Genomic DNA, 17351 nt, shown 5'->3' on the forward strand with positions numbered 1-17351 from the left:
ATCATATTCTTCTTTAGCTTCCATAAAATGTAGAACTTAGAAACAAAACCATGATTTTTCAATGACTTTTTATATCCACATATACATTATACATCCATTGTTTTAGAAGGTTCTTTTTTCTCAACCAGACTTCTTGTGCGTTAATTTTCTCATCAAACAGATCAACAACCACAACACTTTTTTTTATTTTAAACAAAATAGAAATTCTACTATAACTTAATCTAAGCGTATATATGCGTGAAACTCCATTCTTAAAACTTAAATTTCAACTCTTTCCATCCCCAAGAACTATTTACTTGTAGAATTACCATCGCGCATCTTTAGCGTGATGGTAACCACAACACATTTGGATACAATGTTAATGGTTCTTGATTTATTGTTGGACTCCTATATCATCTTTCATTCTTTATTTTTGCAGGACTTGTAGGGAGACAAAATGGCAAGAATTTCAAACCCCTTCCTGGGATTTTTGATTTTAGTATCATGTTGCTATGCATCCAACATGGCAAAAGTGACAGGATACACGGCATACACAGACCCGAACCAGCCAATTCGTATTAGGATCAGGGATCTCATGATGAGAATGACTCTTCAAGAAAAGATTGGTCAGATGGTCCAAATTGAACGTGCCAATGCCTCTGCTGAAATCATGAATAAATTCTTTATTGGTGATTGAATGACTTCTATTATTGCATTGCTTGAATTGTGTGAGCAATAATTTCAGGAATTGTGTTTTTGAGATTTAATAAAATGAAAAAATTGGCATTGCTATAGGAAGTGTATTAAGTGGTGTAGGGAGTGTCCCTGCTCCTAAAGCTACTGCACAGCAATGGATTGATGCAGTGAACGATCTTCAGAAAGGGGCTATTTCCACCCGTCTTGGAATCCCTATGATATATGGAATTGATGCTGTTCATGGCCACAACAATGTGTACAAGGCAACCATTTTCCCTCATAATGTGGGCCTTGGAGTGACCAGGCAAGTGCATGATTAACATGAATTTTTTTATTAGTTTTTTTCACTGAAAGTATATTTGCTAGAAGTTAACAAAAATATAATTATACCTAAAAAATGAAGTTTTGAATGCTTTACACAAAAAAATAAATTATAAATTAAAATAAATAAATAAATAAATAAAAAAGCTAATACAAACTCACTTGAAAATTTCAAAATAAATATATAATCAATATTGGATAAAACTAGGTATGCATTTCATTTATATTTCTATATAGTAAGATGATTCAAAAAGTTAGTTATGACTTCAAAAAAAGGTTAAAAATGCCTCTAATTAGCACACAATTTCTATTTAAATATATTTCACACACGTTTGATACATTTTTCTTTAAATATTAGCAGACACTAAATCCAACAGTTTACTCAATTTCAAAATCTTAAATTTTAGTTTTTTAAAAATCCTTTCCCATGTAACCTCATTGAAAATTTCAAAATGCATATATAATCACTATTGGATAAAACCAGGTATATATTTCATTTATATTTCTACATATTATCTCTATACTAGCCTCATTACACACATTTTATGCGTACAATGAGGCTTTATATTTTTTCGGTCTAGTGTCATAATTTCCTTTTAAAAAAAATTGGATAAGTTTGTCCTCATATTTTTTCTCTCATATAGCTAAGGTTTATGGTTATTTTTAAACCACATAAAAGTCCAGTTTAAAAAGGGAAATCCTCTTATAAATAGTATAGATATTAATATGATTCAAAAAGCTAGTTATGACTTCAAAAAATGTTTAAAATGCTTTTAATCTAATTAGATAATTCTTATTCCTAAAAGATAAAAAAATGTGGTTAAAATTGTAACTCAACGAAATTCAAAAACAGAAAACTACTAGAAATACTTTTTCCTAAAAATTACAACATACTCTCTATTGAAATATATCTCACGCACGTTTAATACATTTTCCCTTAAATATTAGCACACACTAAACCCATCAGTTTACTCAATTTCAAAATCTTAAATTTTAGTTTTTTAAAAATCTTTTCCCATGTAACTACATTGAAAATTTCAAAATGCATATATAATCAATATTGGGTAAAACCAGGGATACATTTCATTTATATCTCTACATATTATCTCTATACTAGCCTCATCACACGCATTTTACACGTACAATGAGGCTTTATTTTTTTTTCGGTTTAGTGTCATAATTTCCTTTTTAAAAAATTGGATAAGTTTGTTTTGAAAACATGGATTAGTAAGAAAGTGTTCTATTTTGTAGGCATTTTAAGTGGAGTTAGAGATATATTTTTACCGAGTTGTCCTGATCATATTTTTTCCCTCGTAAAGCTAAGGTTTAGGGGTATTTTTAAACTACATAAAAGTCCAATCTAAAAAGGGGAATCCTCTTATAAATAGTATAAATATTAATATGATTCAAAAAGTTAGTTATGACTTCAAAAAATGTTTAAAATTCTTCTAATCTAATTAGATAATCCTTATTCCTAAAAAAAAATGTGGTTAAAATTATAACTCAACAAAATTCAAAAACAGAAAACTACTGGAAATACTTTTCCTAAAAGTTAGAACACACTCTCTATTTAAATATATCTCACACACGTTTAATACATGTTCCTCTAAATATTAGTACATACTAAATCCATCGGTTTACTCATTTTCAAAATCCTAAATTTTAGCTTTTTTAAAAACCCTTTCTTGTGTAACTTCACTAACAATAAACATATTCAAATTGAAAAATTATGATATTAAACTCAAAATAAATAAATAAAAAATAGCCTCATCGTATGTGTAGAGCTCGTGTGCTGAAGCCAATGTATTTTATTATATTTCATTTCTTATTTTTCAAAATTTTATTATAAGTCTGCTTGTATAATATTAATTGTAATTTTCTTTTAGGATGACTTAGATATTAGAACAACTCTTCCCCTTTCTGACTCATCAGATACTGATTTTGCATTTAATTATTGTTATTCTGCTAGCTATGTATCCTATATTGATTGAGGTTCACAGTTAATTTTATTTTTTATTTTTTAAAATATGAGTAATTTAGCCTTATAAGAAATGCATTGCTTTTAGTTTTTAGATACAGTGTTTCTGTTTTGTATTCAACATGTAAACTGATAATAAGATCAATCCACTATTCTGTGGCACTCCACAGTGCATGAATTAAACTTGTTATGCACATTCTGTGATCTACTGTAGAGATCCTGACCTTATAAGGAGGATCGGGAGTGCAACTGCACGTGAACTTCGAGCCACTGGAATTCCTTATGCATTTGCTCCATGTGTTGCGGTAAGTAAAAATTTCTTCATATAGAAATGGACTATATATAGAAGAAAACCTCAATAACTGAATTTCGCTCTTTTTTTTCGACTTTCTTAAACATAATATCTTTCCTTAAAGTTTAGTACATGAACAATTTTTGTCTCTGAAATTTAAATTGATCGGTTTAGTCCCTTTCATGACATCATCAAATAAAAAATTGACATAACATCACTCCATAAAAAAAAAAAACAAATACACACCCAAACAAGAGAGGAGGAAAATGGGTTTTTAACAGTCTTTTAGGAACTAAAGTTGATCGCTTTACGTTAGACTAAATGAAATAATTTTACTAAAATCACTCGTGTGCTAAACTTTTATTTTATTTTATTTTGGTAAATGAGCAATGCTTTTTTCATTAATGCTGTATTCTCTGTTGAATAATGCAGGTCTGCAGAGATCCGAGGTGGGGTCGATGCTACGAGAGCTACAGTGAGGACCCCAAGATTGTCAAAATGATGACTGAGATCATCTCAGGGTTGCAAGGAGAACTCCCTAATAATTCTTATGTGTCCCATCCATATATTGAAGGAAAGTAAGAATCAATGTCTCCTTTACATTACTTTATTTGATCTTTGTTTCAAAGATGGTAAATTCAAAAAAAAAAAAAAAATTACAAAAAGAGAAATCAATAGCCACTAGTGTCAAATATATGTGAAATCCACACCAATGTTTATGATTGCATTGCAAACAGTAAAAAGGTGGCAGCTTGTGCAAAGCACTACGTTGGTGATGGAGGCACAGTGAATGGCATTAATGAAAATGACACCGCTGTTACCCCGCGAGTATTGTACGGCATCCACATGCCTCCTTACTATCATTCAATCATTAAGGGTGTTTCTACTATCATGGTATCCCGCTCGAGTGTGAACGGAGTGAAGATGCATGCAAACCAAGCGTTGGTGACTCGGTTTCTTAAGAAAAGACTCCATTTCAGGGTAATTTCTAATTTATTATTAGTAGTTTTTATTAAATTATTGTCAATTTTAATTCATAAATCTTATAAACTGACATGGCTATGAATAGATTATTGACACCTCAATAACATAATAAATAAGTTTCCTTTATTTCTCGTGTTCATGAGAATATTTAATTGAATTATGGGTCGAACCTTTCAGGGTTTCGTCATCTCAGATTCGCAAGGAATTGACAGGATTACCTCTCCACCACATGCAAACTACACATATTCTATTCAAGCTGCAATTCTAGCTGGAATTGACATGGTCAGTTACAAAACTCAGCTAAAGATTTCATCAAGTCATATGCATGGTTACCCTTTTTTTTGGGGGTTAAACTGAGTGCCTACAATTATCCCTATATCATTGGAAACCTTTGGGTAGTCTTGCAAATATTTTCTAATTTTTTACAAATTTATGACAATGAGTCTTCAAAATTTAGGTACACCATTATGAGAATTCTTTTTCCTTATCCGTTTATGACAATGAAAGGATTTTTTTTTTTTTTTTTTTAAAGTTTTTGGAGAGAAGAGAAAAAAGGATTTTATGGGTCATCGTTACATATGATATGTAATGGCGGCACTCACATGTAGGACCTTCTATCTTGTGAGCGCTGATAAATGTCTAACGGCGACACCAAATACCAGTCCCGAGTAGAGGATACTGTCAAATTGATGTAATTAAGAAGAATATTAGAATCATTCAAAAACCCCCTTAGGCCTTCTTCTTACATCTATTTTCACTACCCTAAAAAGTAGCATGAAAATCTAGAAACGTTATTTTCACATATATACCGAAATTTGTCTTAAAAATTGCTGTGGTTGAGAGAGATGCCTGATTTCATATTTGTTGCAGGTCATGGCTCCTTACAATTACCCAGAATTTATTGATGGCTTGACCGATCTGGTTAATAAGAATGTCATTCCCATGAGCCGAATAGATGATGCCGTAAGTAGGATCTTGCTAGTTAAGTTCACCTTGGGTCTCTTTGAGAACCCTATGGCTGATACCAGTCTAGCTGATATGCTTGGAGCCCAGGTTAGCTACTTAATATCCCAAACTAATCTTTGTTTTTCATATATTTTCTTTTTTGGTAATCATATACCTAATTTTAGAGGGTCTTCGACCCTAATCTTGTCCTCTACCTTAAGAAATTGTGTCATTTGAGCTAGGAATGCACTACAACAAAATATATTTTTTGTGACAAAATATATTAAAAATGAATAACTTCCGGTGGGCTTTATAATTTCTTTATTTAACCTGGTTAATGTTTTCATGAGTTTTTATTTCCTTTTTTTTTTCTTTATATAATAACTACTAAAATATATAGTTCATTATTTTTTTGGTTTTTATAATTTGATAGTTGGACAGAAGGTATTTGAATCTGAATATTTTTATTAGAAATACAAGAACATGCTTAGTTGAGATATAAAGCTTTAAGTTATAATTCACTGTCCAATTCATATAGTCTATAGTTTTGACATAAATGTCTTGTTATATTTTGTATTGGCCAACTCTTGATCACATTCCATGACTGCATTAGGAAAATAGAGATATTGCTAGGGAAGCTGTGAGAAAATCACTCGTTTTATTAAAAAATGGAAAGCCTACATATGCTGGGTTTGTTGTGCCCCTCCTCAAGAAACAGCCAAGGATTCTTGTTGTTGGAACTCATGCAGACAACTTGGGCTACCAATGCGGTGGATGGACAATCGAATGGCAAGGACTCAGTGGCAATGACCTCACACCTGGTACGTATATACTACCAATGCTATACAATTTTTTTTCCCCAATGATCTACTTTCTTACTATATTCTTTTCAATTAGGTTTGTGTGCAAATTATAAGTACATGAACTGTTTACTCAAAAACCAAAAAAAAGAAAAAGGTTATACGAACTATACTCATTAGCATGCGGTCTTAGATGTGTGCTTCGTGACTGTTGTGTTTGTAGCTAAGTTCATACGGAGAAATATAAAAAAAAGGAGCAAATTTTACTTTTCACCCTCTCTTTCATATGAATTACCAAATGTTCAATTCTCCCAATTAATCCCATCATTTGATAGTTACTGTTTTTTATTTATTATTTTTATTTTGTGAAATTTTCTTTTTTAAAACCCTCTATACCCATATAATTTCAAATATACTGTCTATCACTTGGTAGTAGGTGTTTGATGTAGTTATGAACTTGCCATTAAGTTACAACACAACATTTTTACATGAAACACCCTAACTCTATATATTCATCCATATTGGAAAGTGGGAACTAGTTGGTTCTTTTGGGGGTGCTTTCATTGTTCACCATAAAAGAAAAAGTGCTCACTTTAAAAAGTGCCATTAATAAAAATGGATGATTTTCAAGTTTATAAAATTATATCCCTTTGCAATTACATTTGGTTATCCTCCAATAATTCAGTAATCTATCTCTTTGAAAGAACTACTTGTTTTATGACAGGAACCACCATCCTCAAAGGCATTCAAGAAACTGTTGACCCAAGCACCGAGGTGGTCTTCATTGAGAACCCAGACCCTACCAAAATACGTTTCGGTCGCTTCTCATATGCCATTGTGGTAGTAGGTGAGACACCATATGCAGAGACTAATGGTGATAATATGGACCTCACTCTCCCAGAACCCGGACCAAGTATAATAAACAATACATGCAGCAATATCAGGTGTGTTGTAGTTCTCATCTCAGGGCGTCCCCTTGTGATTGAACCATATGTTGAATCAATGGATGGTCTTGTGGCTGCATGGCTCCCAGGCACTGAAGGCAAAGGTGTGGCTGAGGTTCTTTTTGGTGATTATGGATTCACCGGCAAGTTGGCTAGAACTTGGTTTAGACGAGTTGATCAACTCCCAATGAATCTTGGGGATCCAAAATATGATCCACTCTTCCCATTTGGATTTGGCCTTACAACTGAACCATCAGTGCAAACGTAAACTCCTATTATAGGAAGGGGTTTTTTTTTTTTTTTTTACATAAAGGAAATAAACATGATTGTATCTTTCAAAAGTTTCTAAATATGTGATTCTTTTGTCACCCATTTCTGTCCTATTTGCGTATTAAAAATTTTGTTTAGTATGTTCACTATGTTGTTAATTGGGCATCTTAAACAAATTTTCGCATTGATTTGTAAATAATACTAAATATTTTAAATCAAGATATGGCTATAAATATTTGTAAATATTAATTAAATCATTTAAAAAATTACTACATCAATTAAACTTGGTTGTAATTTATAATAAAATTAATAGTACATTTATCGTCATTTGGGTATATTAATATATTTTGAAGTTAGGATCATATTCAATAGCTATTAATTTTTTTTAATTATCATCACTTTTATGAACTTTGCTTTTCTTATCAAATACTATTCCATATTGAAGATCCAAAGTTAACCTCAAATATTTGAGACTAAATCTTCGTTGTTGTTGTTGTTACATTTACGTTTATTGATCACTTCATTTGATTATTAACATATCAAGCTTGATAGCAACAATCCTCTCTAAACACTCTAATTCTTCCAATCTTTTAAGGCTGCTTTTGAAGATTATGTTCATGCAACCTAAGTCTAATTTTGATTAAAAATATATAATAAGTAGTTTCAACCTAAGTAGTTTATTTGCAATTTACCTACAAAGCAAATAAACCACTCACAAAATAAACACCAAAATTTGCATGAGAAATCCTTTCACTTGAAGGGAAAAAGTATGGAATCAGCTCCGAACAAATCCATTATGAAAAAATTAATTACAATGTACTCTAAAGTTGGAGTCAAAAGCCGAGTTTCACAATAAATACAAGAATATCAACTTCAAAGTGGGATCTCTAGTCTAAATTCTTGAACTTTCTCTAGTAATAGAATCAAAAAATTAATTCATTCTAGAGAAAAACTCAATTTGTGACCCTCATGTGTCTCTCACCCAAAGAGAAAACTCTTATTTTTATTTGCTCTACCACACACTCTTAGCTAAAGTCTAAGACCCTATATAAAACACCAAATGGTAATCTTCTGCTAACATAATAAACAAGCTCTCATAAATGTTTCTTCATTTTTGCACACTGCTAAAACTCAGCACTCGACATTTCTCTTTTCGTGCTATCTCCCAAATGATAATGTTTTTCCCTCTCTCTCTCTCTCTCTCTCTCTTTTACATATGAGTGTCTTTTACCTGCCAAAAAAAAAAAAAAAAATCAAATTACTCTACAAAGAAACTTAATCCATGTTATTTGTTAGAGTTTAATTTTGTCATTTCTCCATTGACAAAAACAATAAACTCTTCACAAGACTACCTATAAACAAAACTTCGACTTGAATGAATAGATCATTTCCATTTCACGATTAAGATTTTATATCCTAAATCTAACGATGCATTATCACTTTATTTAAAATTGTAAATAAAATGACATTGAATATTTCTTAAAATTTGTGGAATAATATCTCTATAATCTAAATCATAAAATGGATCTATTTCAAATGAAAAAGATCCTACTACAACTTGTCCTCTACTTGAGGCATTTTTGTTTACCATTATTTTAATCTACCTATTCAAATCGAAGTAAGGAATTCAAATTCGTACTGTATAGGCTAGTACAACTGGAATTTGTCGTGTTGATACCTGAAATGGTACATAACAAAGCTGATTTTTACCGTCCTAAATACTGAACTGTACCAGATTCAAATGAGTTTTTTTCTTTTCTTTTTTTGTTAAAAATTTTGGTACTTGCAACAGTTAGTCTGCATTCTTGAAGTTTCAACCATCGTCCGTGAGAATCTTGTCAGACTTAGATGTTGAACTTACCATCATCGTAACGACTTTTTGAGGTGTTTGGCACCATTATTTTAACACATTTTAATACATTTTAAACAATATTATACATTTTTTCACATATTTTTTTACTTACATATATATCAAGAATACTTAAACAACCTATCTTAAACTGCTCTCTCAAACACTCTCTTGTTCTTCTTCTTATTTCTATTGCTCCCTCTTTGACATGCTCTAAATACTGTTTCAAACTCCATTTTAGTTTGTATATTAGAACGAAATATTTTGATATCGACCTATTTTTATATACCATTTCAAGGTTACCGCTAAAGTTATATATAATTTGGGTTCTAGTTACACTAAATGTAACTCTAAGATATGTTACTTCATCTAATAACTTATGAATTTATATTTTGAAAATTCTACTATTGGATTAGCTCTTCTATTTTATTTCTTACCATGCTTTTCAATTTTCATGTAAATTGGATGTTATTTATTATTCGATTAATGAGCTCATCTTTGATGCATTATTTTAAACTATCAAAACTGGAATGTAAACAATTAATTGAAGACATCACTATTGATATTTGATAATCTTGAAATTTTGCAAGTATGGAGAATATACAAAAATAATATAATCTAATAGTAAATTTGCTAAAATTCGCATCCAATTTAAAGATATTAAGTGGCACAACATTGCATAAAATTACACTATGTGCAATTTGAACTCAACTTTTATATATATATATATATATAGAAAAATTTATATGCCTAAGTCTACGTGGATCATATGATATTATACCATACCAAATTATTAATTGAAAATAAATTAATGCATATTCTTAATATCACCATTACATAATATAAATATATAACATATCATAAATAAGTAAAGAAAAAAATATATTAATAAAGAAAAAAACATGTCATAGTAAATAAGAAAAACACATTAGTGTAGGTTCCAGTTGGCTCAACTAGCTAGTAAAGTCTCTGATAGTTGTATAAGAGATTTAAAGTTCAATCTCCGCCTACACCAAAAACTGATTGGTGTCTTAGTTTGATGATAAAGAACTATCATTAGAAGTAGACGTCATAGGTTGAAACTTTCTCAAAAAAAAAAAAACACATTATTAAGAAAAATAACAATAAAATTTCATATGTGGGGTTTAGGAAAAAATTAATAATTCATTTATATACCGACTATCGCCATACCATGTGGAATTTAGTAGAATGGACTGAAACGGGTGTATTTGAGCAGAATGAACCAGAATTTAAAACGAAATGAAATATAGGAGTGATTTGTACCGGTTAATTAATTTGAATGAAAAATTCTAGTCATTTTGGCCCGAACGGAATGGAATTCCTAACAATGCTCTTTGTTTCTTTCTTCTTTTTTGGTCTACTGTTTGTTTTTGTTTCTTAATTGTATTTTTGTCTTCTAGTATTTAACAATGGGTTTAAGAAATGACTTAACTCTAAGTCTATGACAGTAAGTGTATAGATTGTACTAACTGACGTTAACATTATTTTACAGCTATATATTTATATATCAATAAATTTCTCATAAAAAAAATAATGCTTTCATCGCTCTCATGCATTTTTCCCAAAAGAAAAAAAAAAAAAAAAAGACTTGTTTAAGGGGTGGTTGTATTTTATCAGGGGTTTTTCACCTTTTATTTATACATACATATATATATATATATATATAATCACGTTAAGCTTAATACAATACATTGATACTGACTAAAGTGGTGGAGGCAGTAGTTTAGTGCCCGTTTGTTTGCACTTTCAGATGGCAAAAGGCAGTTTTTACTTCAAAGTTTAAAATGCTAGATGTTTGGTGGGTATTAAAAAACTACTTTAGCAATAAAGTTGTTTTTTTAAAAAGTGCAAAACCCCAAAAACCCAAAGGACATTCGGCCAGTTTTTGCAAAAAAACCACTTCAACTTTCAAGAATTGTTGGTTCAATTACTAAATTGTTCACTTGTTTCATTAAAACCCAACTTTACCCTTTAAAACTCCTTCAGACCATCATGCCAGAACAGATAACACCATATTCAATAAGACAAAAACATTATTAAAATAGTGATATTAATATTATTAAAAATAGATAACATTATTAAAGTAAGACAGATAACATACATGATTCAAAAATTTTAGAATAACAAATCATTTATGCTAAAAAAACTAATTTTTTTAAAATAATACCAATAATAGTAATAGTAATTGTAAGTGCATAATTGCACCTGGCCCCAAGAACAGTTACGGGCTTAGGCCCAACAAGCCTTAAACAATGTAATTTGTAGAGTGTGGGCTTGAAACCCAGGTTAGAAGTGTTTGAGGATTAAATGGCAAGCTAAAGATTATAAACACTTAAAAACAACAAAGAATACTATAAGTCAATCTGCTCGGACATAAGAAAAGCTTGTTCTTATATTATTTCTCTCTCTTTTTCTCTTTCCTTTAGGTTACAAAGAGGGGATCCTCTTTTTAAATGTCTTAGATTGCTCTTTAAATACTACTCTTTTGAATAATTTGTACACGTGTTGCCTCGCACCTCCCCTTAGCCTAGATATTTCTTTTCTCGGTGCCTTTGAATAGTAACCAGAAGTTTCTCTTCCACTGTTCAGGTGTCACTTCCCCATAAATGCGGCCAGGGTGGTAGGTGCAGGGTCTTTAATGTGGAGGTGGCAGCCTTTATCTTTGACATTTCTTCAACACCAGTGCTTCTGGGGCATTCTAGGGTTTCCCCCTTTTAACCATTGGCCTTAACCGTGTCATCCCCTAATCTTTACTACAAAATTCCGAGTTCTTCGGTGTCCATCCGAGGGTAAGTTCACCCTCGGCTAGATCCTCGGATCCTCGGCATATGGGCCGACCCATAGTACTAACAAATTCTAAACCCAGGAGCAGGTCGGCCTTCCTTAACACGGCCCAAAAGGCCCACATTCTCATAAGGATCTTTTTGCCCCCCACAATAGCCCCTCAAAACTCTAATTTTCAACGTCCGATGAGAAAAATAGGGTTTTGATCCGACAAGAACCTACTTCACACACTTTGTGAGTGATGGCACGTGTGGAAATCGTTTCGCGTCCCAGAAGATGCCACTTGGCGGTTTTATTTTCAACAACGCGTGTATTTATTACTGTAAGTTACATTTTGTCTCCCACGTTCAACGGTGAGATGGGCATCCAACGGTCCTCGTTACTCCACGAAATTTTAGGCGGGACAAATATAATTTCGAGCCCGCCTTTTCGCACGTCGTGACGCTTCGGGAACCTGCGCCTTCATTTAATTCATCAGGGACTAATCCCATCAAAACACCAACAATCATACTTTACCTGCAGAAAACCGTGGAAACCTGTACCTTCAATTTTGTAAGTTCTTGCTCTCTCTACTTTTAACATTTTCTCCTCGGATACAGTCCTCGGCTGTCTTCGTAAATATTCTCCCTTTTAGAGTTTAGCCTTTCGTTCCTTTCTAATGGGTAGGTTTAAGTGTTTAGTTGATACCGCCGCTGGGATGGAAGGCTTTAGGGCCAAATACTATATTCCCAGTGATGTGGGGTTAAAATATTGCCCGGCAGAAGCCGTGGCCGGTTCTAGGAAAGAGGGAGAGGTTATCATCCCAATGATAGCCTTTATAGAGGGTGGGATGACCCTTCCAATGAAACCTGTAACTAGGGAGTACCTTCGCAACCACCGGTTGTGTCCCGATCAGTGCCTCCCAAACGTTTTTAGAGTTTTGGGTAGCGTAGATGCTCTGAACGAGCAGATGGGTTTAAACCTCACATGGCACGATGTCGTGTTTCTATATGAGTCCCATAAACTTTCCAACGTAGGTTACTACATCAAGTCCCGTTCTAGTGTCGTTAGGTTAATCTCCTGTCTGCCCAAATCCAACAAAGGCATGAAGGACGACCACCTGATCGTCTCTGGGAATTGGCACGACGGCTTCCACTGCCCAATTGAGTGGGGGAATCCAGGTGCGATGCCGTAGGATTAATCTCCCCACAACACAACTTCTTATAACACACCCAGAAATGCATATTCATACTTAAACTTGTTAAATATCTGTGTGAATCTGACCAGGTTTGTTTGTTTTGATGTCTTTTTTGCAGATAAACAACACGTGCGTCCTTGTTTGAGTCACTGTAACGTCGCAGATCTAAACCGAGTACTTCGCTCTGAGGTGTTCGTTAGCGAAGACTTACAACTCCGGGCTGCTCATCTCATTCTAGGGTACACTCCCATTTCCTCGGACTTCTAGGAGATAGAAAACGCCATAGTTGCGGGTGACCGAAGACGAAGGAGGATAAACGTAGCTCGGCCCCACTTTCTGGACGACCGCGACCTCCCGGATGCTCCTAATACCGTTCTATACAACCGGCCTATAGCAGCCATTCCCCTAACTGTGCACTCACAAGCGCATACTCTTGACGACGAGATAGATCAATTCCATCTCGAAGACACCGAGAGACCTTGCGGGAATCAGTTTGTTGTACTCTCCGACGAGGAGGAAGAAGCCACCGAGGCCTCTGGAATTGAAGGGCTGGTGGTTGCCCTACCCGAGGACGAATCCGAAGAAAATATGGGAAGAATGGAGGGTCTCCTCACGATAGAGGCTGCTAGGTTGCGAGAGAAAAAGACGGGGACGTCCCAAGTTCCCCCATCCTTACCACCTCCCCCTCCTCCAGCTGAACCAAAACCTCCAGCCGAGGACCCCAAGAAGAAGAGAAAGGGGGATACTGAGGGGACGATCAGTAAAGACCCCAAGAAACCAAGGCAACAACTCCTACCGGTTCAGCAGAAGAAGCTGGACAAAGGCAAGGGTAGGGCCCGCTCGGTTGAAATCGGGGAAATCAGGGACGAGGCTGAAGTGCGCCGAGCACCGACCACCTGGTCCCCCGATCTAAGACTAGACGGCGCACCCATCTCTTGCCAGTCCAGTATAAGGGCGGTTCAACAAGGCCATGCCCACCACTTGGCCAAAGTGTTGGAACGCCCTCTCCTGCTGCCCAAGGACATGGAGACCTTGGAAAAGATGGGCCAGCCACAACTATTCCTCTCACTAAAAAGAGACTTAGCGCTGGTAAGTTCTTTTCCCTTTTTAAGAAGATTCCGCTTTTAACAACATTTATAAGTAAGTTTTTGTTTTTACTATTCCTAATTCCATCATACTCTGTTACAGGCTATTCAGGAGGTCTTTGTAGCCGAGAAGTTTATAGAAGACACTCGGAAGATAGCCGGGCGAGCTCGAAATCGAGCTGAAGAGAGTCCTTGGGCACAGCCCTTGCGGAAATGAGAAGCTGACCTGAGAGGTGGCTGATGCGAGGAGAGAGAAAAATGGGGTCGAGTCGAAACTTAAAGACCATGAAGACCCGGATAGAAGGAGCGCAAGCTCCTCGCGAAAGAGATGAAGAGCTCTCCCAAGCTCAAAGGGAGTGCTCGGATCGAAAAAGGACATCGGCGATGAAGGAAGAAGCCCGGCTCCTTCCAACTCTCTCTCCAAGCTGCACAGGCAAGTTTCGATGAAGGGGTAGCAACTACCGAGGAGGCTGAGGAGTTCGCGGCTTTGTGCGGGAATCCTGTCAAAAAGTATGGGGGGAAGCTTTAAACGTAGCGGGAGTTCCCAATCTTCGGATGTCCGAGAAAGTCCGAGAATGTTTGGCTTCCCCTAGAAATACGGGGGAGATTGAAGAGGCTCCTGTTGCTCCTCCTACCCCCGAGACAACTCTTCTGCTCTACCTCCGGTGGTCCCACGAGCAAATTCCTGATCCTACAGAGCCTTCTGGTTCCAACAAAGAGAAGGAAGGAGGAGGGGATGCGAGAAAGGACTTGAGCCGAACAATTGAACCCGACGTCCTTCCCACGAAGACGAGCGAGATAAAGGAAAGCAAGTTTTGACTCCTTTTGGTCAGGTTGAAAAGACCGAGGCACCAAAAAGTACCTCTCAGCAAGACCCGCCTCCACTGGCTTTGGACTTATCTTTAGGACTTCTCTTTTTCCATATTTGAATTATATCGTAATGTATATTTGGTGATTAATGAAGAACAATTTCATTTGCTTTCCACTCGGGTTGTATCTGTTTTTACTTTATTCTTTTTGTACTTATTACAAAAGTTTCCCCTTAAGTCATAACAAAAGTTTCTCAGAGTACACAAATCTAACTCCAAGGATTGCACAATCATAACTTCCACATAATCATGCGCATATTACTAAAGATTTAATAAAAGGTGACATGGTTAATATATTTGAACAATGCCTCGATTAAAAAGAAGAGAGGACCTCATATAACGATTAAACCCTTGTAATGCATAGCACTGTTTCTAGTAAGATGTAAGATCCGAGGACCATTCCTTACACAAACTTACTTAACACTTAAAGATATAGAACTTAAGATCCGAGTTAATAAACAGTAACGCATTAACATCCAGACATAATAAGGAGATAACTTTGATCAAAGTTATGGTCCGAAGATAAGACTTAACCAATTCTCCGTTTGATCCTTGAAAATTATAACTTCAAATGTAAAATTTCCCAAAACGGGGAGGTCCGAGAACCCGGCATAGCTAAGGTTCACATTTAACAAATGACAAGACATCAATTTTCACAAGGTTTTTGGTCCGAGGACTGCACTTAACCAAGTTTCTGTTTGATTCTTAAAAATTATAACTTCAAATGTAAAATTTCCCAAAGCAGGAGGTCCGAGAACCCGGCATAGCTAAGGTTCTGTTTAACAAATGACAAGACATCAATTTCCACAAGGTTTTTGGTCCGAGGACTGCACTTAACCAAGTTTCTGTTTGATTCTTAAAAATGATAACTTCAAACGTTAATTTTCCCAAAGCAGGAGGTCCGAAGACCCGACATAGCTAAGGTTTTGTTTAACAAATGACAAGACATCAATTTCCACAAGGTTTTTGGCCCGAGGATTGCACTTAACCAAGTTTCTGTTTGATTCTTAAAAATGATAACTTCAAACGTTAATTTTCCCAAAGGAGGAGGTCCGAAGACCCGACATAGCTAAGGTTCTGTTTAACAAATGACAAGACATCAATTTCCACAAGGTTTTTGGTCCGAGGACTACACTTAACCAAGTTTCTGTTTGATTCTTAAAAATTATAACTTCAAATGTAAAATTTTCCAAAGCAGGAGGTCCGAGAACCCGACATAGCTAAGGTTCTGTTTAACAAATGACAAGACATCAATTTTCATAAGGTTTTTGGTCCGAGGACTGCACTTAACCAAGTTTCTGTTTGATTCTTAAAAATGATAACTTCAAACGTTAATTTTCCCAAAGCAGGAGGTTCGAAGACCCGACATAGCTAAGGTTCTGTTTAACAAATGACAAGACATCAATTTCCACAAGGTTTTTGGTCCGAGGACTACACTTAACCAAGTTTCTGTTTGATTCTTAAAAATGATAACTTCAAACGTTAATTTTCCCAAAGCAGGAGGTTCGAAGACCCGACATAGCTAAGGTTCTGTTTAACAAATGACAAGACATCAATTTCCACAAGGTTTTTGGTCCGAGGACTGCACTTAACCAAGTTTCTGTTTGATTCTTAAGAACAGTAACTTCATGCATCAGAAGTAGTCATAGCTTTGAAATGTTCACCGATAAAAGCACATTTTATTAATAATAATATCTTCTAAGATTGTTTACATTCCATGGGCGTGGTACAATTCTTTCATCTAGGTCAGCTAGCCGATATGACCCTATGCCTGCTACTGATACAATGCGGTAGGGGCCTTCCCAGTTGGGTCCTAACTTACCCCAAGCTTGGTTCTTAGAGGTACCCACAACCTTTCTTAGTACGAGATCACCAGGTGCAAGTGGCCTTAGCCTCACGTGGGCGTTGTAACCCTGTTTTAGCTTCTGTTGATAGTAAGCCATCTGGACCATCGCTGCCTCGCGCCGTTCCTCAAGCAAATCTAGGCCTTTTTCCAGGAGTCCATTGTTATTCTCAGGGCTAAAGGAGCTAGTCTTTAGGGTGGGAAAACCAGATTCCAGAGGTATCACCGCCTCGGCTCCATAAGTCATAGAGAATGGAGTTTCTCTAGTGGACCTGCGCGGTGTGGTCCGATACGTCCACAGAACATGAGGGAGCTCTTCTACCCATCTGCCTTTCGCATCATCCAACCTTTTCTTTAGCCCACTGACAATGACTTTATTAACGGCCTCGGCCTGCCCGTTTCCTCGAGGATAAGCTGGGGTGGAATACCTGTTTATAATACCCATGTTACCACAATACTTCCTAAAAGCCTTACTGTCGAACTGAACACCATTGTCCGAGATGAGTGTGTGTGG

General features: G+C 35.3%; 1 protein-coding gene across 1 annotated transcript; it reads left to right on the forward strand.

The window, feature by feature from the left end:
* Nucleotides 1-436: 436 nt before the first annotated feature.
* LOC142617515 (uncharacterized) lies at nt 437-7207 on the forward strand. The gene is made up of 9 exons (XM_075790403.1): nt 437-668; nt 775-979; nt 3189-3279; nt 3699-3844; nt 4004-4247; nt 4428-4532; nt 5121-5303; nt 5809-6016; nt 6720-7207. The coding sequence occupies exons 1-9, from the start codon at nt 437-439 to the stop codon at nt 7205-7207; spliced, it is 1902 nt and encodes a 633-aa protein (XP_075646518.1).
* Nucleotides 7208-17351: the final 10144 nt, after the last annotated feature.

Source organism: Castanea sativa, chromosome 11, assembly GCF_040712315.1.
Source record: "Castanea sativa cultivar Marrone di Chiusa Pesio chromosome 11, ASM4071231v1".
In the NCBI taxonomy this organism is placed as follows: domain Eukaryota; kingdom Viridiplantae; phylum Streptophyta; class Magnoliopsida; order Fagales; family Fagaceae; genus Castanea; species Castanea sativa.

Excerpts from the sequence above, each read along its gene's own strand:
- LOC142617515 (XM_075790403.1), top strand. The coding sequence starts at position 437 with ATGGCAAGAATTTCAAACCCCTTCCTGGGATTTTTGATTTTAGTATCA. Across the intron at positions 3,845-4,003 it reads CATCCATATATTGAAGGAAA|TAAAAAGGTGGCAGCTTGTG; the intron begins GTAAGAATCAAT and ends CATTGCAAACAG. Across the intron at positions 5,304-5,808 it reads CTGATATGCTTGGAGCCCAG|GAAAATAGAGATATTGCTAG; the intron begins GTTAGCTACTTA and ends TGACTGCATTAG.